The 19,097-nt window shown below is 41.2% G+C and overlaps 1 protein-coding gene across 10 annotated transcripts in view; it reads left to right on the top strand.

The window, feature by feature from the left end:
• AGO3 (argonaute RISC catalytic component 3) overlaps window positions 1-19,097 on the top strand; it is a 132,510-nt gene that overhangs the window by 77,984 nt on the left and 35,429 nt on the right. For all 10 annotated transcript variants that reach the window (XM_054665731.2, XM_063782732.1, XM_016959123.4 and 7 more), the window contains 6 exons: window positions 3-90; window positions 210-357; window positions 787-906; window positions 4,945-5,067; window positions 5,230-5,363; window positions 18,478-18,662. In XM_054665731.2, the coding sequence (XP_054521706.1) occupies window positions 3-90; window positions 210-357; window positions 787-906; window positions 4,945-5,067; window positions 5,230-5,363; window positions 18,478-18,662 (798 nt within the window). The remainder of the gene's footprint in view (window positions 1-2; window positions 91-209; window positions 358-786; window positions 907-4,944; window positions 5,068-5,229; window positions 5,364-18,477; window positions 18,663-19,097) is intronic.

Genomic DNA, 19,097 nt, shown 5'->3' with positions numbered 1-19,097 from the left:
AGGTTTGAAGGTTGAAGTGACTCATTGTGGAACAATGAGACGGAAATACCGTGTTTGTAATGTAACAAGGAGGCCTGCCAGTCATCAAACGTAAGAAAAGTTTGTCAGAGCAGCGATGGTGTGAGGCAGCTTGCTCTAGTTAGTGGGGTTGGGAGTTTTTCTGGCTCATAATGGGCAAGAATTGTTCATGTGTACTTTTTTTTCCTCAGCTTTCCTTTACAGTTAGAAAACGGCCAAACTGTGGAGAGAACAGTAGCGCAGTATTTCAGAGAAAAGTATACTCTTCAGCTGAAGTACCCGCACCTTCCCTGTCTGCAAGTCGGGCAGGAGCAGAAACACACCTACCTGCCACTAGAAGTAATGCCTTCACACTGCTAATTAATACCCTGTTGTTCATGATTCTTGGGGTCTTTTATGGCCGATAACTTACCTCATACAGAACATTTATTTTGGAATATGAACTGTTTTTAAGTTTTAATTTATTCTAAATTTTCTGTAATGAAATAACACGAAACAAGGTCATCCATAATCCTACCACTCTAATGTAACCACTGTTAACATTTTGGTATACTATACTTCTTTCAGTCTTCATCTGGTGTACATTTTACTTAATTATACTTAATTACTGTAGAGCTGTCTTGTTTACTACTTTTTTACTTAACATATTGAAAATAAGTGGTTTAATGAAGTTGATTTTAAATTTTTATTTACATGTAATTGGCACTAAGTAAGAGCTAAAAAAAAAAAGATATATACATGTAGTACAAAACTTTTTTCCATTTGTAGGTCTGTAATATTGTGGCAGGGCAACGATGTATCAAGAAGCTAACAGACAATCAGACTTCCACTATGATCAAGGCAACAGCAAGATCTGCACCAGATAGACAAGAGGAAATTAGCAGATTGGTTAGTACTTAACCTTAGAAATGAGAATTTAAAACATATTAGGGTGAACTATAATACTAGAGAACCATGTCCTTATCAACCCATACCTTATGACCATTTCATGGACTGTCAGAATTAAAAGCGACCATGGAAGTAATCTAATGTTCTTGATACAAGCCTTGGTGGGCTATATGAGAAGGGTTAGGTCCTTCTCATTTAACCCTGAGCTTTTTAAGTAGATCCAGGGAACAGATCCTCTCAGAAGAAATGTTTCAATTTAGTAAACTGGAACCTCCACCTAAAAGAGGTGGGAAAATAGGAGGAAAAGTCAAAGAATTATGACTAGCAATACTAAAATTCTTTTTTTTTTTTTTTGAGACGGAGTCTTGCTTTGTCACCCAGGCTGGAGTGCAGTGGCATGATCTTGGCTCACTGCAAGCTCTGCCTCCCAGGTTCACACCATTCTCCTGCTTCAGCCTCCCCAGCAGCTGGGACTACAGGCGCACGCCACCACGCCTGGCTAATTTTTTTGTATTTTTAGTAGAGACAGGATTTTACCATGTTAGCCAGGATGGTCTCCATCTCCTGACCCTGTGATCCGCCCGCCTCGGCCTCCCAAAGTGCTAGGATTACAGGCGTGAGCCACCGCGCCCGGCCAATACTAAAATTTTTAACACTCAGTCTAAGATTGCTTAGTCCCCAGTATCAGAGTGGCAGCTGTACAGTCTGAATAAAGAAATGGCTGGGCTCAGTGGCTCACATCTGTAATCCCAGCAGTTTGGGAGGCCAAGGCGGGTGGATCACTTGAGGCCAGGAATTTGGGACCAGCCTGGGAAACATGGCAAAATGCCATCTCTACTAAAAACGCAAAAATCAGTGGGGCATGGTGGCATGTGTCTGTAATCCCAGCTAGTCAGGTGGCTGAGGCATGAGAATAACTTGAACCTGGGAGGCAGAGGCTGCAGTGAGCCGATCACACCACTGCACTCCAGCCTGGACAACAGAGTGAGACTCTGTCTCAAAAAAAAAAAAAAAAGAAAAAGAAGGTCGGGTGCGGTGGCTCATGCCTGTAATCCCAGCACTTTCGGAGGCCGAGGGGGGCGGATCACCTGAGGTTGGGAGTTCAAGACCAGCCTACCAACATAGAGAAACTCCATGTCTACTAAAAATACAAAATTAGCCAGGCATAGTGGCGCATGCCTATAATCCCAGCTACTCAGGAGGCTGAGGCAGGAGAATCACTTGAACCCAGGAGGCGCAGGTTGCGGTGAGTCGGGATTGTGCCATTGCACTCCAGCCTGGGCAAAAAGAGCGAAACTCTGTCAAAAAAAAAAAAAGAGAGAGAGAGAGGGAGGGAGGGAGGGAGGGAAAGAAAGAGAAAAAGAGAGAGAAAGAAAAGAAAGAAAGGAAATAGAAGATAGCTTTAACCACGTAAGGTCTCTGTGCTGTCTCATTGTTCTAAATGAGGGGAAGGAAGGCGTTACCAATACTGCTTTATAAAACTCATAGAATAAGGCAAAACTCAAGATTAAAGGGCATCTGAATCTTATCTGGCTCTGTTCTCGAATACCATTTTAACTGCCCAAGCAAAGAGAAAAAAATCTGGAAATATGAATATTTCCCAAAACAACTTAATAATACTTCCAAAAGCAATTTTAAAGATTATTGAAAATAGGGATGCAAAACTGGCTCTTTTAATTTATTTTTTAACCTTAGTAATTTCACCTTTGGCAAAAACTGGCTCTTTTATTTGGTAAGCCAACTGCAGAAAAAATACTTTTTTTTTTTCCTTATTGACTCTTCTGTAAAGAGTCAAAGAAAGTTATTACATGATATTTAATTAGGAAAATATATGCTGGTTTTCATCTTGGATTTTTCTCTAATTCTACTATAAGATTTTAAAAACTCTCAAAATCAGAGACTAAGACCTCTTACTTTGTCTATAAAAGTCTCAATAACTCACTGTTCTAATTCATTTATTACAGCTTAACTGTTCAGAAAGTATCATATGGTAGTTTAAAAAAAATAAAACAGACTTTGGAGTCTAACAACCCTGGGTTGGAAGTCTGGCTTCTCCACTTACTTACTGTTACTGTTACTATTATTATATTTATAGTATCTGGAAAGATAATGCAGTGATTAAGAGTAGACACTCTAGAATCAGAATATACATGGTTTCACGTTCTGTCTACATCACTTACTTAGCTGTGTGGTTTTTGGCAATCATTTTACTTTACTGAGCTTTAGTTGTATCCTCTGTAAAATACAGATTATAAAAGAACTGTTTTTGTAGCTATAAAATACTTGTGAAAATGTATCATTAAGCACTTAGCACCAAGTACATCATGCAGCAAGTCATAGTATATTAGTTGTTATAGTATAGTCGTCGTTATTCGCTGTAACCTTATTACAGGATACACTGAAGTACAGAAATGAATGGCAAATAAGATTGAAAGAGATGCCCCATTGGTGCCTAATTTAGAAAATGGGGCTTACACCTGTAACCCCATCACTTTGGGAGGCCGAGGCAGGACTATCAGTTGAGCCCAGGAGTTCAAGACCAGCCTAGGCAACATAGTGAGACCCCATCTCTACAAAAAAAAATGTTAATTAGCCAGGTATGTGGCATGCACCTATAGTCCCAGCTACTCAGGAGGCTGGGGTGGGAGGATCGCTTGGGCCCCAGGAGATTGAAGTTGCAGTGAGCTGTGGTTGCACCACTGGATGATAGAGCAAGACCCTGTCTCAAAAAAAAAAAAAAAAAAAAAAGAAAAAGAAAAAGAAAAGAAAATGACTTTTCCTGCTTATTGTGGAGAGATTCTATATAGCAGCATGCTTTAAGCATGAATTTCAGTGAGATTCAACACTGAATTACCTGAAGTTCTTTGATTATATGTATGGGAATATATAAAAATTATAACCTGTGACTCATACTGGCTTTCTTATCTGTCTTTAAGTGTATTCCATTAAATAAATTTTATAATATGGCACTGAAAATAGTCAAGTAAATTTTATATAAATTATAAATCAAATAATTTTTAAAAGCCTTAAGATTTTTAATATTTCCTATCAAACTCTACACAAAATAAATTTTAATAGAATGTATCCAGATCTCCCATAGTCAGAGGTTCTTAACCTCTTTTTAGGTGAGATATTTCTTTCTCCATCCAAAAGCATATTAGATTCAATCATACAAAATTACCATTTTCAGCTGGGTAGTACATAGTGGTGCATGCCTATGTTCCCAGCTATCTAGGAGGCTGAGAGAGGAAGATGGCTTGAGCCCAGGAGTTCAAGGCCAGCCTGAATAACATAGCAAGACTCCATCTCTTTAAAAAAAAAAAAAAGTTTTATTATCATTTTCATGGATTTTTTTTTTCTTTTGAGACAGGGTCTTGCTCTGACCCCCAGGCTGGAGTACAGTGGTGCAATCACAGCCCACTGCAGCCTTGAGCTCCCAGGCTCAAGCGATTCTCTCACCTCAGCCTCCCAAATACCTGGGACCACAGGCACACAGCACCACACCTGGCTAATTCTTTTTAATTTTTTGTAGAGATGAGGTCTTGCTTTGTTGCTCAGGTTGGTCTTGAGCTCCTGAGCTCAAGCAGTTCTCCCACCTCAGCCTCCCAAAGTGCTGGAATTACAGATGTGAGCCACCACGCCCAGCCTAATTTTTAAATTTTTTTGTAGAGACAGGGTCTCACTATGTTGCCCAGGCTAGTTTCAAGCTTCTGGGCTTGAGCAATCCTCCAGCTTGGCCTCCCAAAATGCTGAGATCACAGGCATGAACTACCATGCCAGGCCGAAATGTATTATTCAACCTAATGCATACATACAAATTTTGTATAAATTACCAGGAGGTCACAGAATTTCTACAGTCCATTCATGACCCATGGTCCCCAGGTTAAGATTCGCTGTTCTGTAGTTAGAGCACCATTGATTAGACCTGTTGGAAAATATATTATGGACACAGTGAAGAAAAAAAAGAGGGTTCTAATGCATTAAAGTAGGGGATTTGGGGGAATTTTGAGAGTAACTACAAACTTTTTCTATTTTTAGGTAAGAAGTGCAAATTATGAAACAGATCCATTTGTTCAGGAGTTTCAATTTAAAGTTCGGGATGAAATGGCTCATGTAACTGGACGCGTACTTCCAGCACCTATGCTCCAGTATGGAGGACGGGTAAAGTCTCTTGTTAATGTTTTAATCATACACATATTGTCTGTAAGTATGAAGAGAAAGGCATATCAGAAATATTTCAATTCAGCGATTTGAAATGTTTACTTTCTGTTTATTGAAAATTTTTGTTCTTTTTCACCATGTTATTTTTTTCTCCTCGTGTAGAATCGGACAGTAGCAACACCGAGCCACGGAGTATGGGACATGCGAGGGAAACAATTCCACACAGGAGTTGAAATCAAAATGTGGGCTATTGCTTGTTTTGCCACACAGAGGCAGTGCAGAGAAGAAATATTGAAGTAAGGCATGTCATTACCTTGGCTTTGGGACTTTTTTGTGTTTAGACTTTAAATTACTCATCTAATGTTCTAACAGATGTTGCCTTAATATGAAGTATATGTAATCACTAAACCATTTTTTTTTTTTTTGAGACAGAGTCTCACTCTGTCACCCAGGCTGAAGTGTAGTGGCGTGATCCCAGCTCACTGCAACCTCCACCTCCCAGGCTCAAGCGATTCTCCTGCCTCAGCCTCCCGAGTAGCTGGGATTACAGGTGTGTGCCACCACGCCCAGCTAATTTTGTATTTTTAGTAGAGATTGGGTTTCACCATGTTGGCCAGGCTGGTCTCAAACTCCTGACCTCAGGTGATCTGCCCGCCTTGGCCCCCCAAGGTGCTGGGATTACAGGCATGAGCCACTGTGCCTGGCCTAGTCACTGAACCTTTAAAAATATTTCTTATTGACCAGGCACAGTGGCTCACACCTGTAATCCCAGCACTTTGGGAGGCCAGGGTGGGTGGATCACAAGGTCAGGAGATCGAGACCATCCTGGCTAACATGGTGAAACCCCGTCTGTACTAAAAATACAAAAAATTAGCCAGGCGTGGTGGTGGGCGCCTGTAGTCTCAGCTACTCGGGAGGCTGAAGCAAGAGAATGGCATGAACCCAGGAGGTAGAGCTTGTAGTGAGCCGAGATTGTGCCACTGCACTCCAGCCTGGGCAACAGAGTGAGACTCTGTCTCCAAAAAAAAAAAAAAAAAAAACTTCTCAATAGTTTGGTGAAAAAATTTGTTAGTCATAGTAAATTCCTTGATTCATTCTACTAGACATCCTTATAGACTACTGTGAATGGAAAAAACACAAGCTCAAACCATGTTTTTTCTCTGCTCTCACACCACAGCAATCAACACAGAACACTCTTGTGACTAAATGTGGGGAGGGTTTCCCCACACACCAAGCAAACAATCAGTTCTGCAGTGGACACCAGCTGGGTGTCCTCCAATTCAGTTGTTACACTATCTTCCTGGAGATAGCATCAGATTCCACAGATTCAGGGTTCACTCCCACAAGGCTGCACTCTGCTTCAGATGCCAGTAGCAAGTCCAGGCCTCTGGTCATGGGTTCCCATGACCCCCTCTTCAAGATAGATTCATCTGATAGAGCAGCTCACAGAACTAGGGAAACACTTACTATGTTTACTGTTTTATTATAAAAGATATTCCAAAGGATGCAGTAAAGATATCCATAGGGCGAGGTATGGGGATGGAGTGTGGAGTTTCCATGCCATCCCTGGGTACACCACCCTCCAGGAACCTTTGTGTGTTCAGCTGGCCAGAAGCTCTCCAAACCCCATCCTTTTGGATTTTTATGGATGCTTCATTACATAGGCCTCATTGATTAAACTGTTAGCCATTAGTTATCAACTTAACCTTCGGCCCCTTTCACCTCCTTGGAGGTTGGGGATGTGGGGCTGAAAGTCCCAGCCCTCTAATCCTGCCTTGCCTTTCCGGTGACCAGACCCCATCCTGAAGCTACCTATAGGCTACCAGCCGTTAGGCAATCAGTATCATATAAAAAAGATAACACTTAGGAGTTTCTAAGGATTTTAGGAGTTGTCTGCTAGGAAATGGGAATGGCCAACAAATGCATATTTCACAATATCACAACTACTTTTTGTGTGATGGTAGCAGCAAGCATCATTGTCTTTCGATGACAGTTTAGGTATAATTCCCAGATTTGCCACTACCTGGATTTATTACCATGGATAATTTATTTAATCTCATTATTCTTCAATGTTCACCTTTGTAAAATAGAGCTAATCATATCTTCTGTTAAAATAAAAACTTCAGACAAATAAAATTTAACAGAGTTTATAATTGAGCAAAGAATGATTTGCAAATCAGGCAGCTCCTGGAACAAGAACAGGTTCAGAGAGACTTCCAGCAGCCGCATGGTTGAAGAAGATTTATGGACAGAAAAAGGAAAGTGGCATACAGAATATGGAAATGAAGTACAGAAACAGATGGATTGGTTACAGCTTGGCATTTGCCTTATTTGAAGATGATTTGAACAGTTAGCTGTAATTGATTGGCTAAAACTCAGTGTTTGGTACACAAGTAGCTTATCCACTATTTACCCATCCAGTTAGGTTATAGTTTTTTGTTTTTGTTTTGAGACAGAGTCTTGCTCTGTTACCCAGGCTGGAGTGCAGTGGCGTGATCTCGGCTCACTGCAACCTCCACCTCTCAGGTTCAAGCGGTTCTCCTGCCTCAGCCTCTAGAGTATCTGGGACTACAGGCCTGCACTACTATGCCCGGCTAATTTTTGTATTTTTAGTAGAGATGGGGTTTCACTCTGTTGGCCAGGCTGGTCTCAAACTCCTGACCTGAGGTGATCTGCCTGCCTCAGCTTCCCAAAGTGCTGGGATTACAGGCGTGAGCCACTGCGCCTGGCCTAGGTTACAGTTTACGATGTTCAGAGAAACCTCTAGGCTGAACTTAAAAGATGTAAGGAGGTAGCTTTAGGCAAAACTTAATTTAACAGTTATCCCCTTTGATCTATCCCCCCAATTTTTTTTTTTTTAATGGATTGGCATTGATGTCAGTCACCATCATAAACTTACTTATTTGGTCTCAAATCCCACTGGGAAATAGCAGAACAATGGGTTTTGTAAAATGGGAACAAGGACTTCAGGTTACTTTTTCCTAAGGGTAAGAGTAGAGGGGACCTCCTTGTGCTGAAATTTCCTGTTTTCAGGAGAAAAACAAAACCTGGTCTATTTTAGGATCTATCTCTTTCTTTAATGTTTCAGTGTAATTGTCTCACACTTAGCATGAGTGACTCCATTTTGGTTTGGTATGTTCTGTTGGGGCCTCATGCATGAGCTTAGTCCAAAACAATGGCCTCCCACAATTTTGTTTAAAAATTCCTCCCTTTTGGTTAGGTCCTCACTTAGGTAAGAGTGTGACCAAAACTTAGGACCTTAGCACCACTCTGTTACCAAGATTTTGGGTTTCTGGTCTCAGTACGTCATTCATAAGTATGGTGTTCCTCATGCTCACGCATTTCTTTTGAGTTTCTGTTCCAATTCAAGAGAGACCATTTGACATCCTACAGATGGCCATATGCAAACACTTAAAACTTTTGAGAGAATATAGTATCCCAGGGAGACTACTATTATGACTCTCAGGAGAATAACCCTAAGAGTTTGGAGTATGCTCCTTAGCCAAGGTCCCCATGAACCAAGCCACCTAAAATCAAATAGATCGAAGAATAAGCTAGAATAAGAGTCTACTTGTTTCAACCAAGCACCCTGTTTGTTAATCCCCTACGACTGAATCTGTTAATATCCAATGTATTCCTCCATGTTCAATAAGAAGTAGCAGCAGCTGCACAGATACTTCTGTTTAGCCAGTGAGTAATCTAGAGCAATTCTATTATCTAGCACAACTTTAGCAAGATAATTTAAAGTCTCTTGTATAACCATAGTCTTTGCAGTAGAATCTGCTAAAGAGCCTATAAATTTCTAATAGGCTAGAAAATTTAGAGAGATAAATTTCTAATCATTGCCTCATTAACTCCAAACCATAGGCCAGGCGCAGTGGCTCACACCTGTAATCTGCAATCACTTTGGGAGGCTGAGGTGGGCAGATTGCTTGAGCTCAGGAGTTCAAGACCAGCCTAGGCAACATGGCAAAACCCTGTCTCTACTGAAAATTCAAAAATAATCTGAGCACAGTGGTGCACGCCTGTGGTCCAAGCTACTCAGGAGGCTGAAGTGGGAGGATTGCTTGAGCCCAGGAGGCAGAGGTTGCAGTGAGCCGAGATCACGCCACTGCATCCCAGCCTGGGCAGCAGAGCCAGACCCTATCTCCAAAAAGAAAAAAACACACCATAGAAAAATAAACTAACAAATAATGCCCATCCAGAAGAGTGAAGGCCTCCTGGCACTATTCTCTTTAACCTGTATTGACAATGTTCTCTTTTTTTTTTTGAGATGGAGTCTCGCTCTGTCACCCAGGCTGGAGTGCAGTGGCGTGATCTCGGCTCACTGCAGCCTCTGCCTCCCGGGATCAAACAATTGTCCTGCCTCAGCCTCCCAAGTAGAACAGGCACGTACCACCACGCCCAACTAATTTTTTGTATTTTTAGTAGAGCGGGGTTTCACCACATTAGCCAGGATGGTCTCCATCTCTTGACCTCGTGATCTGCCCACCTCGGCCTCCCAAACTGCTGAGATTACAGTTGTGAGCCACCATGCCTGGCCGACAATTTTCTCTTTAAATTATGATGTAGGTTAAGAGGAGTTGACCAGTGCTCTGTTTCTGACTGATTATGAAGCAAAAAAGGTACCATTACAATTTCTCACCCACATTGGCCCTTCATCTTCCCTCTATCAAGGCGTAAACTTCTCTGTGTGTGAGGGTTTTTGTTTTTTTTGTTTTTTGGTTTTTGTTTTGAGACGGAGTCTTGCTCTGTCGCCAGGCTGTGATCTTGGCTCACTGCAACCTCCATCTCCCGGGTTCAAGCAATTCCCCTGCCTCAGCCTCTTGAGTAGCTGGGACTACAGGCATGTGCCACCATGCCTGGCTAATTTTTTGTATTTTAGTAGAGATGGGGTTTCACCCTGTTGGCCAGGATGGTCTCGATCTCCTGACCTCGTGATTCACCCACCTTGGCCTCCCAAAGTGCTGGGATTACAGGCATGAGCCACCACACCTGGCCAATATGAGGTTTTTTTTATCCTTCACAAATAAAAGTATACCTTGTGAGTGTACACAAGAGACCCCTTTTTCAGTTTAGTTGTTCATAACAGGCATGAACTTGGAAAAAATTGAGAGCCAAAAGCCTCATGATAGCAGAGAAGTCTTGATCCACAATCTTGGAAAATCTGTCCACATCTAGGAGGCCATCTGCTTCTCGGGAGAAACTTACCTCGTTAGCTTTACCTTAAGTTCTCCCTCTGATGGGTGTGTGGTTCCAAGAGTCTGGGTGGGCCTTTCTAAGTTGTAAGATTACAAACCCAAGCTTCAGGGTCCTGAAGTTTCGCTGCAGTGTGGGTGACAGGGGGAGTCTTTCTCTGATGTGTTTCCAAAAGATCCAGCCTCTGAATTCTGTATCATGAAGGGTTTGCTTGTCCTGAGTCAGTGGTCCATGAAAAGCTTTCTTTACCTGGTGAAAATACACTTTGGCATAATACATTACAGCCTTGCAGCATTTAGTCACGTTAAAGTTTAGGAGCATAAGATACAGAAGGTTCTGTTATTAGGAGCATAAGCCTTCCAGTGACTATTTCATAAGGGTTCAACTTTTGTTTTCCCATGGAAGTGGATCTGTTTGTCATCAATCTGAAACATCTTTGACCAAGACAATCCAGATTATTCAGTTAGTTTTGCCTAATGCTCTTATATCTGTAATACCTTATTTTAACTGTTTTACAGCCAGTCCAGTGAGGCAAGTATCTCTATCACTGGAGATTTCTTCAGCAATGTCTATGAGAGAAACACATTTCCTAATAACCTTTTAGCTACTGTTATAGCATCAGCCCACTTGTATGAGAAAGCTCCTGTACAACCAGAAAATATGCACTGAAAATCACAATTGAATGAAATCCCTCTGTAAAGTGTTCAGATGTAGCAGAAAGGTACCTGAAGTTTTGGTTGTCTTCTCAAGATTATGGGTTTGACAAACTACACATTGGTCATAAACCATTTTAGCAATTTAGAACAGTCACACCACCAATATATATATAAGGTGTTTGTTTGTTTGTTTGTTTGTTTTGAGACATAGTCTCACTCTGTCACCCAGGCTCGAGTGCAGTGGTGCGATCTCGGCTCACTGCAACCTCCACCTCCCGGGTTCAAGCAATTCTTGTGCCTCAGCCTCCCAAGTAGCTGGGATTGCAGGTACCTGCCACCACACCCAGCTAATTTTTTGTATTTTTTAAGTAGAGACAGGCTTTCACCGTGTTGGCCCAGGTGGTCTAAAACTCCTGACCTCAGGTGATCAGCCCACCTTGGCCTCCCAAAGTGCTGGGATTACAGGTGTGAGCCACCATGCCCGGCCAGTATATACATTTTATCTCTTCCTTGATGAATCATGGAATACAGCTTCTAGTAATGGAAGTTTTAAGGACTCAGGAAGGAGCAGGCAGCCGACTGTCCAGTCTCTCTCCATGAGTCCATGCTTAACACTGGAATTGTATCCTCTTACATAGCAATTTTCTTTCTCCAATGGAGGTGCACAGCACTGTTTATTAGATGGGTTATCATAGGTAGTTTGACCTGGACCATGGAGTTCATTCAAATTATGTATCTTAATAGTTTCAGTACTGACTGAGTTAGCATGAAAATCTGGCCAAGTATTTTCTTGGTATTCATTTAATTCTTGTGCTGCTTGAGTTAGCAGTTTTATATATCACTCTGTCTCTTCAATGTGGTTCTGGTAATTCTTACTCAGTCCAAACGATATGATCCTAAAGTTACCAGAAACCTATCTTCAGGAGTGCTTACCAAGGTCCATTTCATCTTTTCCATGAACCTCCTTGAAGACAAAATAGGATTTTATTTGCTTGTGAAGTTATTTTTAATAACTGCCATTTATTTATTTATTTATTTATTTATTTATTTATTGAGACAGAATCTCGCTCTGTCATCCAAGCTGGAGTGCAGTGGTGCTATCTCGGCTCACTGCAACCTCCTCCTTCCTGGTTCAAACGATTCTCCTGCCTCAGATTCCCGAGTAGCTGGGACTACAGGCGCATGCCACCATGCCTTGCTAATTTTTTTGTATTTTTAGTAGAGATGGGTTTCATCTTGTTGGCCAGACTAGTCTCGAACTCCTGACCTCAAGTGGTCTACCAACCTTGGCCTCCCAAAGTGCTGGGATTACAGGGGTGAGCCACTTGCACCCAGCCTGCCATTACTTTATTTATGTATTTATTTATTTATTTAGAGACAGAGTCTCGTTCTGTCACCCAGGCTGGAATGCAGTGGCACAATCTCGGCTCATTACAACCTCTGCCTTCCAGGGTCAAGCAGTTCTCCTGCCTCAGCCTCTCGAGTAGCTGGTATTACAGGTGTGTGCCACCATGCCTGGCTAATTTTTTGTATTTTTAGTTGAGATGGGGTTTCATCATGTTGGCCAGGCTGGTCTCGAACTCCTGACCTTGTGATCTGCCCACCTCAGCCTCCCAAAATGCTAGGATTACAGGAGTGAACCACTGCGCCCAGCCGCCATTACTGTGAACAGCAGAAACCGCAATTACTTTTGCACCAACCTAATATTAGAAACTGCTTTAGAATTAAGTAATTAACTGTGGAAATGACTTTAAATGGTCATAAAGACACATTGAGAAGGAAATTTGGTTATTTCTGTGGCCTACAATAGTTTAACGTAATAACCATAATTATGTCTGATAACATATACTGAGATACATGAGAATTTTCATAATCTTATACAATTTTGGAATATATATTAATATTTATAAAAATATAACTCGATGAAGTTTAAACATCACTTCTTATTTGACACTGTTTCTCATGTAATTTTACGTATAAAATAAGCCTGTTTATTATCTCTTTTGACTGTTGTAGGGGACCTCTGTAACATCCCAAAGTTAATTTGAGGTCAAAAAAAGACTTAATTTTGAATTTGAAATGTGATTTGGGGAAGCTTGTCCAATATGTCAAAGATTGAAAACACTTGGCCCAAATAGGATCACAGGTCACTGTGAAATAAGTCATTCATTTAGCCAAGGTGATCATTAAAAGGTTTTTAAAAAGCAAAACCTTTATTATTTGATAGAGAGGAGACTCAATTTTCTAGTCAACAGACCTGAAAAAGACAATATGATACAGAATCTATCTCTCCTTCTTTCCTCTCTCTTTTTTTGTGTGCAGTTTACTCAAAAGGTGAACAAAAATATTTTGCTGTTACTGAAGCTTTTTATTTGCCTTTTATAGAAAATCTTTTAAAAGAGGGAATAAAAATATTGAAATCTTATTAGAAGCTTCTGCACATTAATAGGCATCCGCATCCTTGGATGAAACTAAGTTGGGGCCCTTTTTTTTTTTTTTTTTTTTTTGACATAGGGCCTCACTGTTTTGCCCAGGCTGGAGTGCAGTGGCGTGACCATGGCTCACTGCAGCCTCAGCCTCTCAGGCTTAAGTGATCCTCCTATGTCAGCCTCCCAAGTGGCTGGGACCACAGGGACTTGCCACTATGCTCTGCTAACTTTTTTTCTTTTTTTGTAGAGACAAAATCTCACTATGTTGCCCAGGCTAGTTTCAAACTCCTGGACTCAAGTGATCCTCCTGCTTCGGCCACCCAAAGTACTAGGATTATAGGCATGAACCTAGAGCCCTCATTTGTAAATAGACTTCTTAAAGTGCAGTATTATTCATTTTGAATGTTCTACTATAATTTTAAATTACATAAAGTGAGATTTCACCATTTCAGTAAGTGTTTGCTGCTTTAGGGTCCTAACATTTATGAGTGTATAGCTAGGCATAGCTGTAAGGTAGAATACTCAGTTCTTCAGAAATTAAGGATCCCATTTTCCCTTGAATCTTGGCTTTGGCTGTCAGATCCCATTGATCAGCCAATGATTTTTCCCTGCCTAAACACACAAGAAAAAGAAACAAAGGGCATAGGCTGGGCGCAGTGGCTCACGACTGTAATCCCAGCACTTTGGGAGGCCAAGGCGGGTGGATTACCTGAGGTCAGGAGTTCGAGACCAGCCTGGCCAACATGGTGAAACCCCATCTCTACCAAAAATACAAAAATTAGCCGGGCCTGGTGGTGGGCACCTGTAATCTCAGCTACTCGGGAGGCAGAGTCAGGAGAATTGCTGGAACCTGGGAAGCAGAGGTTGCAGTGAGCCAAGATCGCTCCATTGCACTCCAGCCCAGGCAACAACAGTGAGACTCCGTCTCAAAAACAAAAAACAAAAAAAACAAAACAAAAAAAAAAAGAGAAACAAAGGGCATAGACATAGAGCACAAAAATCTCTGTGAATTTCCAAAAGCCAAAGTTCACACCTTCTTATTTGCCATTAACTGCCAGTTTCTTCCTGACTCAGTTAAACATCCAAGGCCTCTAACTGAATCCAAGTCAGTTAATTATCAGATCCAGTCTCATTCTGGACCTGGTCCAGTTTCTGTCATGACTTCTGAACCCATTTCAGATTTTAAAATTTGCTCAAACAAATTCAGATAACTCAAAACACAAATCCATGGAGCTTCAGAATCTGAGAGCTTACCCACAATCCCCAGTTGCTGCAAGAGAGGAATGGACACAGCGAGTCTGACTGGTACCATGCTTCGTCACTCAGTGCTTCTGGGGATTGCTAGAGGCTCTACTTCGGATCCCACTTCTGACACCATCTGTTAAAAGAAAAACTAGACAAATTAAATTTAACAGAGTTTAATTGAGGAAACAGTGATTCACAAATCAGGCAGCCCTTAGAACCAGAATAGGTTCAAAGAGACTCTGGCACTACCACATGGTTGAAGACTTATGGACAGAAAAAGGAAAGTGATGTACAGAAAATGAAAGTGAAGTACAGAAACAGCTGGATTGCTTACAGCTTGATACTTACCTTATTTGAACATGGTTTCAATAGTTGGCTGCCTTTTATTGGCTGAAACTCAGCAATTGGTACAAGAATAGGTTACAGCTTGTTTACACGTCCGGAGATTACCATTCACTATGTACAGAGTAACCTTTAGGCCAAACTTTAAAAATGTAACGAGACAGCTTTAGGTGAAACTTAATGTAACACTACCTACCAGGTGAGGATTAACTAAGATCCTTATTTTTCTGTTGAGGATGTTGAAGGAGTGGTTAAACTCCTTGTTTCAATTTCCTTACTTTCCAAAATTTGCCTTTCATCTCCACCACTTTTTCTCTCTTCTTCAGATTCTGTCCTTCAACTTCTAAGTGTGCAAAAATCTTCAGTTCAGTTTCTTTTTAATCAGCAATTTTCACATTACCTAACAATCTCTTAGGCTTCCAGACCTCCATTCTCTCCCCTCCCTTGAAATCGTAGTGCTCTGCTAAAACTGATTCCTGGAAGATTTCCTGTACCTTTATGCTTAGCAAGTTCAATGGTGTCTTCTTAGCCATTATTTTTCTCAAAATTTGACTGACTCCTTTTTTTTTTTGAGATGGGATCTCACTCTGTTGCCCAGGCTGGAGTGCAGTGATACAATCACAACTCACCGCAGCCTTAACTTCCCAGGCTCAAACGATCCTCCCACCTGAGCTTCCTAAGCAGCTGGGACTACAGGCATATGCCACCATGCCCAGCTAATTTTGTTTTTTTGTATAGATAGGATCTCACTATGTTGCCTAGACTGGTCTTGAACTCCTGGACTTAAGCAGTCCTCCTGCCTTGGCCTCCCAAAGTGCTGGGATCATAGGTGTGAGCCACCGCACTCTGCCGACCTTCTTGACATCCTCCTCTCTTGCCTTCTGGTTCTTTAGTTTACGTTTTCTGGCTTCTTTTCCTTTTCATTATCTATCTGCTCTCCTTTGGGATTCTGACACAGTCTCAGGGGTTTCTGCTGTCACGCTTGTTTGAGAAATTCGGCTGTCATGAAAGAACACCACCTCTATTTGTGACTAAACCTACTCTGAAATGTTTAGTCTTCTCTTTGACTAAGAGTGACATTCAAAATTAGTATGACATTTATTTCTTTATTTTATTGAGACAGAGTCTCACTCTGTCATCCAGGCTGGAGTGCAATGGCGTGATCTCGGCTCACTGCAACCTCCGCCTCCCAGGTTCAAGCGTAAAATCAGTATGACATTTCATATCTTTCACCAGTCTCTTAAGTCCTTTATCATTACTCCATTTTCATATATTCTGGCCAAAGAAACTGAAGCATTGTATTCCTTCTATCTCCCTGGCCTTTTTTACCTGTTTCCACTCATGCTGCCCTTTACTGAGAATGCCTCCTTCCTATCTCTACCCATCAGTATCCTCTCTATTTGTGCTTGTCAGTTTTTGTGCAAAATACAATTGTATTATAATGATTTTGTAAATGTATCATCCCTCTGGAATCTAATTTTCTTGAAGAAATGATCCTTATCTAATTTAAATCTCTACTTATATAAAGTATGTCAACAATGAAACATTCTTGAGTGATACAGAGACCAGTTTACCTCAGGCCATTTCAGAATTTGCCTTGCCTTCTTCATGGCAAGAAGAAATTAGAATATGAGAAATAAAATTTTTTTCTATTTAATTCTGTTCATCCCTTTTTATTAATCCCAAATCTCTAAATGGATGCTTTAATGATCACTTAATGTATTTTTTTCCTCCAGAGTTTTTATCCCCCTGCTTTCAAGTGAAATGTCACAAGGATGTCTTATTACAATGCTATGATTATCTTATTTGGCCTTGAAAGGCCAAAAAAAAAAAAAAACAAAACAAAACCATTTCCAATGTTTTTCAAACTTGAGCTTTTTTATTTTTCATTTTATATTTGTTATTCGCAGCTTGAATAGATGTCTCAGAATCACTGGGCTTGTGGCTCTTGTTAGGCTAAGTGAAAATACTCAATTTCATACTTCTTTAATTAAGCACCGATAAGGAATAGGAGAAACTTCATCTCTATCCTGAAGGAATCAGAGTGTTTTGGGCAAAGATCACTCAGATCCTTGACTTAGGACCTCAATTGTTTTAAAAACCAGTGAAGCGATTGTTGCTCATTATTGCTTATTTATACTGAATTCAAAATTTTCTATAAATATGAAATTGGTGGCCGGGAGCAGTGGCTCATGCCTGTAATCCCAGCACTTTGGGAGGCCGAGGTGGGTGGATGGCCTGAGGTCAGGAGTTCAAGACCAGCCTGACCAACATGGTGAAACCCCATCTCTACTAAAAATACAAAAATTAGCCAGGCGCGGTGGCACATGGCTATAATCCCAGCTACTTGAGAAGCTCAGGTGGGAAGATCATTTGAGCCTGGGAAGTTGAGGCTGCAGGAGTGAGTTGTGATTGTATCACTGCACTCCAGCCTGGGCAACAGAGTGAGACTCCACCTCAAAAAAAAAAAAAAAGAAATTGGTTTTGGGGGTTTTTCAGTGTAAATCAAAGTACATTAAAATGCTGCCTGCCTCATCTGTTTGTTTATTTGGAGACAAGAGTCTCACTCTGTCACCTAGGCTGGAGTGCAGTGGCATAATCTTAGCTCACTGCAACCTCCGCTTCCCAGATTCAAGTGATTCTCCTGCCTCAGCCTCCCAAGGAGCAGGGACTACAGGTGCCTGCCACCACACCAGACTAGTTTCGTATTTTTAGTAGATATGGGTTTTCGCCATGTTGGCCAAGCTGGTCTCGAACTCCTGACCTCAAGTGATCCTCCTGCCTCAGCCTCCCAAATTGCTGGGATTATAGGTGTGAGGCACTGCACCCAGCCTCATCTGTTTTTAAATTTTGTTTTTATATTTTAAAAAAATCCTCTGAGGGCATAATCTTTCCTGCTATCCTAGTGTGAGATAGGTAATACTATAGAAATTCTGGCTCTACCATTTGTCTAATCATTTGAACTTTGGCCAAATATGTAATGTCTATGAAACTGTTTTCTGATCTGTAAAACAGGAATAATACCTGCCGTGCCTCTTTCTTATGAATCTTGTGAGATCAAATTAGAAAATATACAATAGCTAAAATGTATCAAGTTTTTACCATGGTCCTGGATGGTGTGCTAAGTGCTTTACATATATGATCTCATTTAATCTTCACACCAACCCTATAGTTGAAGCAATCCTTTTACAGATGAGGAAAACTGAAGTAAGTGCCTAAAATTTTATAGTAGTATGTAGCAGAACTGGGAATGGAACTCTCCATACTAACTCTAGAGCTGAGCTCTTAACCAGCATATACTATTAGTAATGCTCCTTGTAAACTACAGAATGCCCTATAACTGTATAGAATGTTCTTCATTTGCAAAATGGATTACTGACAGACCATTGTGCTTAACATCAGTAGTCTGGTGACCTCTCATATATGAAGCACACAAATCTTTGCTTCATCCTTCCATTCCCTTCCCAAACTTCCCATTACTACTTTGTAGGAATTCATGACTAGACAAAGGTTTTATATTTAGTGGTTTCTCCTTCTAGGGGTTTCACAGACCAGCTGCGTAAGATTTCTAAGGATGCAGGGATGCCCATCCAGGGCCAGCCATGCTTCTGCAAATATGCACAGGGGGCAGACAGCGTAGAGCCCATGTTCCGGCATCTCAAGAACACATATTCTGGCCTACAGCTTATTATCGTCATCCTGCCAGGGAAGACACCAGTGTATGGTAAGGATATCTTAAGACTGCATTTTTCCTCAAGTACTTGATGTCCTTTTAGGATTATACTGAAACATATCCTAAAACTTTCAAATATTAAAATATATTTTATGATACAGTATTTAAAACCATGTATTATTACTTGAAGACAAATTAATATAGCAAACTAAATAGTCCAAGATGAGACATTGTAAAAAGAGTTTCCGGGCTGGGCGTGGTGGCTCACGCCTGTAATCCCAGCACTTTGGGAGGCAGAGGTGGGTGGATCACGAGGTCAGGAGATCGAGACCATCCTGGCTAACACGGTGAAACCCCATCTCTACTAAAAATGCAAAAAATTAGCTGGGCGTGGTGGTGGGCGCCTGTGGTCCCAGCCACTCAGGAGGCTGAGGCAGGAGAATGGCGTGAACCCAGGAGGCGGAGCTTGCAGTGAGCCGAGATCGC

This window comes from Pan troglodytes, chromosome 1 (assembly GCF_028858775.2).
Source record: "Pan troglodytes isolate AG18354 chromosome 1, NHGRI_mPanTro3-v2.0_pri, whole genome shotgun sequence".
Lineage (NCBI taxonomy): Eukaryota > Metazoa > Chordata > Mammalia > Primates > Hominidae > Pan > Pan troglodytes.
Note: the sequence above shows the minus strand (reverse complement) of the source record. Positions and strands in the feature narration are given on the sequence as shown.